Source organism: Molossus molossus, unplaced genomic scaffold (assembly GCF_014108415.1).
Source record: "Molossus molossus isolate mMolMol1 unplaced genomic scaffold, mMolMol1.p scaffold_m16_p_1, whole genome shotgun sequence".
NCBI classification, from domain to species: domain Eukaryota; kingdom Metazoa; phylum Chordata; class Mammalia; order Chiroptera; family Molossidae; genus Molossus; species Molossus molossus.
This window is the reverse complement of record NW_023425344.1, coordinates 59,317,893-59,326,072: the sequence shown is the minus strand read 5'-3', so window position 1 is coordinate 59,326,072 and position 8,180 is coordinate 59,317,893. Positions and strand designations below refer to the sequence as shown.

Sequence of the window (8,180 nt, the reverse complement as noted above, 5' to 3'; positions counted from 1 at the left end):
TTGAGAGCAGGCCTCAACAATATGTAGTACAAAAAGTACTTGGGTGATTTTAAGAAAGGCAATCTGCTTTTTCACCACCCCGGTCACATTATGGATAGGTCTCTTTTTCTACCCCTGGTCTTTACCCATTCCCTGCCCTAATCATGATTTGTTCTGGAATCACCTTAAGATAGTGAAGCCTTTAAAATCCTTTTAGGAAAAGCTTGGAATGCCTGCAATGAGACCTTGTGCAAGCTTCCCAGTTCAGAACTTTTCACAAGTGTTCTCCATCTGACAGTGGATTGTTGGCAAGATATGAAGGAAGTGGGAAAGAACACCCGTGACAGATAAACCAGTGCCATGTCTGTAACTAGAGCATGCATAGAGTGACCCTGAAGAGGCCCATCGATTAAGTTCATGCCATCCTAAGATCTAGAGGATCATCACCCATTTGGTTTTGCATCTACTGTTTGCAGGATATACTAAATACCCTCACATACGCTCTATTTAACTAAGGTTTGTTGTCAGTATATGAAGGCTACAGAGGGACTTTTCATAACAGGGAGGGCAGGGAGAGGAGGAAAGTTATCAGGTTATTCTGTATGATAATGTTCCAGAACTAGTGGTTTCCAGAAGCTGCTCAAGCCTTTAGAAGGAAAGCTGGGCCCTGTAATACAGACTAACTACTGTGGTCATTTCACCTTGGTTTCAAGAGAAACTCTTCATAGGGTCTCTTAATGGGTAGGGACAAAATGCTAATGGGTTCCCGAGAACAAGATACCTTTCCACGTAGGCATCACCATTAGAACCTTAATTGGGCTTTTCATCTGGTTTCCCTGACCCATGCCTGAAAACTCTCTGGTCACTTGTGAAGATGCTAATTATCCTGTTACTGAAAAGAATACTGACTTGGTAATGACAAGTTAGCTTCATGGTGGGAATTTTTGTTTAAATGCTTTGTCCTTTGGTCTAGATGCCCAATGCTTTCCAGCTAAAGATTTTCCAAATAATAATCAAACCTTGTCTTCTCTCCTTTAGGCTCCAAATTGTCTTAGAGTAAATAAATGCAAGTGGGGCAGGGTTTATCATCCTTCTCCTGCTATCTCTTCTTTCCAAGGACCCAGTGAAAATGGATAGTATCTACTCAAAGAATAACCCTTGGCTATAAAAATATATGTAAAAACACTTTCCAAATAATTGCTCTGAAGAAAATAGTCATTTATTGTCAAAGCATCCAACATACCCAGATAATCTATAAAGTTTAATAAATCTTTCCAGGGATAAAAGAAACACATAACTATTCAGACTCCATTTCACTGGCACAAAATTACACTTTGTATTAAAAGGAAATACATATTTACATAATGATGACATTCTTCATTGAAGTCCATAATCATTTCATGATACATGCACTTCCCCCTGAAAACTTAAATTGAATGGTGACCCCCTTTTTATTCTTTTGTTTCTTTTTGTAAGAACACAAACTATCATCAAGAAATGCAGAAAGCATCACACCCTCCTCCTTTACTTTATATCTAAAATAAATTTTGCCCTTACATATAATTATTACATCTAAACTGTAAGTGCTTAATAATTTAAGTAGAAATGTATGACAAATGCATCAATATGTTGCAATATATGACATTTAAAAAATGTATCTTTGTTTTTGGGAAAGTGAAAATGCGTGCATTCAAAACAAAACCCCTCAAACAACCCACCCAATCAAAAATCCACCATCCTTTCTCGTGTACGCGTGTTTGTGCGTGTGTGTAGTGTAGGTCGCAGGTAAATATTTGAATGATATGACTGGAGGAGCACATGTGTGTGAGAGTATGTGTGTGACTGTCTCTCTGGGTGCAATGTTTCAGGTCACAAGGAGGTGGTGGATGCCCTCACGTGTTTGTTCCTACAGGTGGCTTGACTGTGCGTGTACTCGCTGCGTGGAAAGCTGGGGTCCTTTCCGTGTCAATTATGGGAGGTCATGTGCCTGGAGAGGTGGTGGCGTTCCCTGAAGGACTCGTTGCAAATGGGGCACTTGAGTTTCTCCTCCCGCCGTCGCTTCACCAAGGGCTCCATGGCATACTCCTTTTTGTGATGCGACCTCATGTGGTACACCAGGTCGGAGGTCATGCGGAAGGAGGCATTGCACTTGGCACACCAGTTCTGCGCAGGCAGACACAGCGAGGTGAAGGAGGGAGGCAGCAGCGTGAGAGCCGAGGGCAGCTGCAGCTGCAGAGGCCCTGCGGCCGCCGCCGCAGCGGCCGCCGCGGCCGCGGAGCTCTTGGGCCAGAAGGCGGTGGCGTAGAGAAAGGGGCTCTGTTTGGGAAGGCCACCACCCCCGCTCGGCAGGGCTGCGCAACCTCCGTTCAGGTCTGCGGCTCCCTGGAGCTTCACGGCCAGAGGATCGGTAGCGGCGGGGTAGAGTCTGGTGGGTCCCACACCATCGCTGGGGTGGCACGGCTCGAGCGCGCTCAGCTTCTGGCCCAGCACTAGAGGGGACAGCTGCGAGAAGGAGCGCGCCGGCTGCGAGAAGGCGCTTTTGCGCTCATCCGACGCTGCGCCCTGGCCGCCGCCCGCACCGCCAGCGCCGCCCGCACAGCCCGCGACACTGCCGCCACCCGCGCCGCCACCGCTCAGCTGCGGCACCGAGGTGAAGGCGCTGCCCCGGGCCGGGCTGCCGCCCTCCAACCGGCTGGGCAGCGGGCCCCCAGGCCGCGGGGCCAGCAGCTTCTCGGCACCGACCGGCGACGCGGCCACGGGAGTGGAGGAGCCGCCGCCACCCGCATCCTGGTCGTCGGTTACTGTGACCCCGACGTCGGAGACTGCCTCCTCCTGCAGTCCGGTCGCTCGGGCCGCCTTCTTCACCTCCACGAAGGCGCTGCGTTTCGCCTCGCCCGTCTCGGGGCTGGGCGGCGCGAAGAGGCGGCCGTTCTCCTCCAGGCCGAAGTAGCTGCCCGAGGTGCGGTATTGCTGCGGCGTGCACACCAGGTCCTCCTTAGAGGCGGGCAGGGGCCGCTCGGGGAAGCGGCCCCGGGCCCCCACCAGCCCCGCACCGCCACCGCCACCGCCACCGCCCTCCGCCGTCTCCTCCAGGAATTTCCTCTTCCCTTTGCCCACGCCGGCGGCGTTGCCGTCGGGACTCAGCTCCGCCTCCTGGTGGCCGCTGCTGCTGCTGCCGCTGCTGAGGCTCCGGACCGGGGAGCAGCTGCTGCCTCCTCTGGAGTTTTCCAGCTCCCGGGCCAGGTTGTGAAAATCCGTGGATGGCTTCGTGCTGCTGCCGCCGCCAGTCGCAGAAGGGTTACTGCCCTCGGGGGAGGGGGCCGGGTAGTGGTGGATAGGGCCGGCTTTGCAGAACTTCGGGCCCGGGCCCAAGGGCGCCTCCTGTTGCTGCTGCTGCTGGTCCTTGCCGCCGCCGCCGCCGCCCCCGTGATCCTTGGTGCCCACGCCGCCGCCCTGCTCTTCTTGGGGGCTCCTATCAGCGCTGTGAAGTCTCTTGGGGCAGCGGAAGCGCAGATGAGCCACATAGGGGAACTCAAACTGGAAACGTTGGCTGCATTCCAGGCAAGTGTAAGGGGACGACCCTGCTTAGTGAGCAAACACCACACACACGTACACACGCGCGCACGCACACACACGCACACCACATGATTACTCAGCAACGTCTCCGGGCCAGTTTGTCATCACCCCCTTCACAAATCTACTTTCATTTCTCAGGGCCTGAGTACCCGGGAAAAGAAGATCCCTATGACTGATCTGACTTTCCCTCCTGATTTGGGGGAAGTGCAGTAATTAAGCCAAGTGTCCCCCGATTTATCCTCACCTATCTGCCCCAGCTTCATTTCGGACTAGATCTCAGAAGCTTCCTAAGAGACGCCCAAAGGGAGGAAAGGCGCGCCCAGACGCCAGAGTGAGCCCCCGCCGCTCCCTGCATCGGTCCCGGTTAGCTAAGGGCCCACACACAGGTCGCGAGCCAACCTACCATTCATTTTGCTGTGGGGTCTAGAGGGACAGAGCAAGAGTAACTCAGTCAGTTCTTTCCCGTACCAAACTAGTAACTCCTCGTCTTTGGCAATCCTGCGGAGAGAGCGGTAAAACAGCTGTCCGTTTTTTATATAGGCTTCAAGGTTCTGCTCTTCTTTATCTCTGGCTGATTGGACCAGACGCAGCCACATGAGACCTTCTGAGGAACCATTTGCAGCTGAAGTGTCTACCTACAGTTTAGAAAAAAATAAAGAATAGAAGAAGGAAGAGGGTTGGGGAAGGAGGCTCAAGTGAGAAAATGAAGCCAGAAGAACCAGAGCCATTTCCTGTACGCCATTCTTTTCCAAAGAATTATCTGAGATCAGGATTCCAAAAACTTGACCCAAGTTGGCAACCATCCTCATGCTTGTAACCAGCAGGCAAGAACATCGTCCTTTGAAAAACTGCATCAATCATATAGATTAAGTCGTCATTTTCACATATTGGTTGAATATCAAATGAGAAAAATTTTCTTCCAATTCAAATTAGTGTTAACCTCTTGAGAATTTACTTCTAAATTATCCCATATCACAAAAAATGTGGGGAGATTTTGTTTGTTTTGGAAGTGAAAAGGTTAGATCTAGAAATTATTTTGTGGCATTCATTCATATTCCTAATTTTGGCTTAAATAATTAATAATGTTCTTTGTAAAGAAAGAATGGGAACTATAAGGACTTTTATCTCTAAACTCAAACATATGGATTTAATGATGTTTTATTGTCAAACCATTCATATTTTTATTTAAATACAAACTCTGGGCATTAGCTACCTTTCCCAGAAAGGGTAATATATTTAGGGGAGCAGAAGTCCTCCTATGTTGCAAGGCAAATGCACCATACTTAGAATAAAAGTACTTAGAAAGTACTTATTATGCAAATAGCCTCAATCTTCTAAAAACTCCCAGAGTTAAGTTCATCACCAGGAAAGCCCAGATTGAGGCACTGATTTAGACATAGCTGGTATTCCAAATCAAATTTTGTCATTTGTTCCAGAAAATCAGTTGACACAAATTTGAGTTTAATTTCCTTTTCAGTTTTTTGGTGTGTAAAATAGAATGACTCACATTACTGCAATTTCTGCATTCAGAACCTGTCTCAGTTTATCATTAGAATGATTCATATTCTGTTTTCGACAGGACGTTGCCCTCCTACCCTAAGCAGCACCAGCCAAGACTTACCCGGAAGATATAAGGAACTGTTCTTTTGTCGGTGGACTTGAGAGCTATAAAAGCTATGCTGTCATACAGGGAAGTATGGCTCAGGACGCAAGGACCGAATATAGCATTCTCAGGAATGTCGCAGGTGGTGTAAACGCTGGTGAAAATATCTGTCAGACACTGTTGGACAGCCTTGGCATCTCCATCCCAGATGCCTCGCTGGATGCCTGAATCCTCCATCACTGGAGACAGATACACAGGAACATTTTAACTGCTTGACAGATTTTTCTTGAATTCGCCTGATATTTTGTATAGCTCTTATTTCAGAAATAAAGCCAATGGCAGATTAAATCTGGCATATTTTGAAGAAGCCAACTAAGGACTGCGTTCCTTTTCTTTTATGAAGTAATCGGAATAGTAGAAACTCAGAGTAGACTGCTTGTGAGAGAAAAATCATAGGGCTAGGAAAGACAAGATGGTTTTCTGTTGCTGTTGTTTTTTCAGTAACTTGGGAATGGATGGGGCAGGGTTTGGGAAGGGCAGGGGTAGGGAAGAACAACAGTATTTTTTCCTAGCCTATAGACTTTCTTGACTGGAAGAAACTTTTAATTCTTGGGAGAAAGCCACTCTCCTTTCCTCCCGGACTGATTTTATTTTCTTCCTAAAAGGGAAGCAGCACTAACGAACAGGTGGGGACAGCTGAGCATGGCGAATGGATTTCAAGTGGAGTGTCAGGGCCACTGATTCTGTGTCAGCTAACCTTTCTCTGCAGCCTACAAGAGGGGACGTATGTCTGCTCATTACCATAATCCAACACTGTCCCTCCGAGGCTTTAATTAAAAGCAGCAAGCAGAGGTAATTATTTTTTTCTCGACATGCTTATTTATGGATGAGGGTGAATCCCAGTTACCTTGTTATACAAGGGGGTGGATTGAGTCACATGTGCCTCATGAAGTGAGAAGGTACAGGGCAGGCCTGAATTGTCCCCTGTCTGAAATACCGCGTGTGTAATGACTGGTGAATTCTCACTCCCCTGGATACGACCCTGTCTGGGCAAGAGGGGGCAGCCCTGCTAGAGCAGACCTCGGTGGACTCTCCAGCTGTTTAATCCGCAGCAATTTAGAAAGTAAGGCCCCGATGGAGGGCTCTCTATTAAGCTGTCATTTGACATGCCACTTCCTTTGCCACTGGACACTGCCTACAAGATTTACTATTTAAAAGAAATAAAACCCCTATTTAGAATTTAAACTAGCTTTGAACTAACTGCATTGTTCACTCTTTCTGAGTGATTCAAAGATTCCTCTAAGTTGGTTTTCCCCTAATAATGCCACCATAGGCAGCAATTTATGTATGTTTTGTATAATTCAGGTAACAGGAAAGAGTAGACATATTTTTTCCCCTGAGAAGCTGTTCATTATGGAATAATATTAGTAATATCCATTTTTATCTTAATGTCCATTAACCAATTAATCTTGCAAATGTGATTACAAGGTAGTGCTTTTTTTTCCCCTTCCCAGCTAACAGAGCATGAAACTTTGGTCAACCTCTTTTTTCATTCATTCTGCTACATCTCCCAAATGTCAAGTATCGGGCTGTATCTGCCAGACAGAAAGAGGAATATCCATAAAGTAGAAACTTACTTTATGATACAGCTTCTGTCCCTGGGCATTTTTACCCCACACAAGGTAGTCTTTCTTATCTCCAGTTGAAAATTTAAATATGTATTTTAAAAAATCCTCCAGAACCTCTCCTTTCCTTTTTAACAGCACCCTATTCTCTCCTTTTCAATTCCCCCAGTTCAGCGTTTTATGCCCCAATTTCTCTCTTCTTCTAAAAGTCTCTTTCATACAAGCGTTTCATTTTGCCAGGAGGTCGCCCCATCACGTCGGGCAACAGCAGGGACACAATCATTAAAATGCAGTTCTACCTAACAATACGGTGAAAAGATCCTCGCCACACCACGTTAATAGGGGTCCGCGACGCCGCCGGGCCGCCACGAGCGCGGAGCCGGTTACGTTAACCGCTGCGTGAGACAAGACCCTGGCTTGCCCGCGCTCCTTGGCCTTTGCCACCCAACCTTTCACAGCTCAGCGTCCTCCTCCGGGCCCCGGGTTCTCATCCGCCGGGGCATCCTTTCCAGAGCCGGCTGGGCTTGCTAGAAAGCCGGCGCTGCAGCCGACCGCTCGCCCTGGAGGCAGGCATTGTCTGGCGGCCGCGCGCTCCCCAGTAGCTTGCTTCTCAGGCAAAGTGCTCTCCACCAGCTCCTCCCTTTGTATAATCTTATTGGCAGCAGAGATCCCCTCTAAAATTTACCCCCCCCCCCGCCTCTTCTGCGTACTGAGGACAAAATTGTCCACTCTCCCCACCAAATCTGCCTTCCTCCCATCCCCCTCCCACATCAATGCAAATAGACTTACCCGGAATAAGGTCAGGATGCAACGGCCAAATAACGCCACCTGGAACCTGGAGATGCTATCGAGTGTTTCTTCTGCCTATTGTATCAGTGTATTTCCATGTCAAGAGGCGTTAGTATTGCTGTCTAGTAGGCTCTACCTAAAGAGAGGAAAGAGTGCTGGAGAGATGGGGAGAGTGAAATGAGGGAAGAGTAAAGGGAGAGAGAGAGAGAGAGAGAGAGAGAGAGAGAGAGAGAGAGAGAGAAAGAGAGTTGTACAGATGGACCCGATGCAGTGACTGACTGGCACGCAGACACACACTTTTTGTTTGCTGCACATAATCTGCCCAATGACGCGTGACAGCCCACGTCCCCTCCCTTTAACTCTTGCTGGGCTGGGCGCTCCCTCCGGCGCTGCCTGCCTGGAAGCGATCTCTCTGGCCTTCTGGCAGCCGGCAGGTCCTGAGCGCCTTCCCCAAGTGGCTGCGCCTCTCTGAGCGTGGCTGGCCCGCCTCCTCCTAAAGCATCGCCCCCCTATCCCTCGTCTCCCCCCCCACACCCCCCGCCCCAGGACTGGTAGGAGTGGAAAATCAGTTTCGGGGTCGTAAAGGAAAGTACCAAAAGAACTGGAAA

At 48.8% G+C, this 8,180-nt stretch overlaps 1 protein-coding gene across 1 annotated transcript; it reads right to left on the bottom strand.

The window, feature by feature from the left end:
- Window positions 1–1,182: 1,182 nt before the first annotated feature.
- Window positions 1,183–7,848, bottom strand: PRDM8 (PR/SET domain 8). The gene is made up of 4 exons (XM_036270069.1): window positions 7,573–7,848; window positions 5,177–5,397; window positions 3,959–4,190; window positions 1,183–3,560 (listed from the first exon to the last, which is right to left on the bottom strand). The coding sequence occupies exons 2-4, from the start codon at window positions 5,393–5,395 to the stop codon at window positions 1,945–1,947; spliced, it is 2,067 nt and encodes a 688-aa protein (XP_036125962.1). The 5' UTR covers window positions 5,396–5,397; window positions 7,573–7,848; the 3' UTR covers window positions 1,183–1,944.
- Window positions 7,849–8,180: the final 332 nt, after the last annotated feature.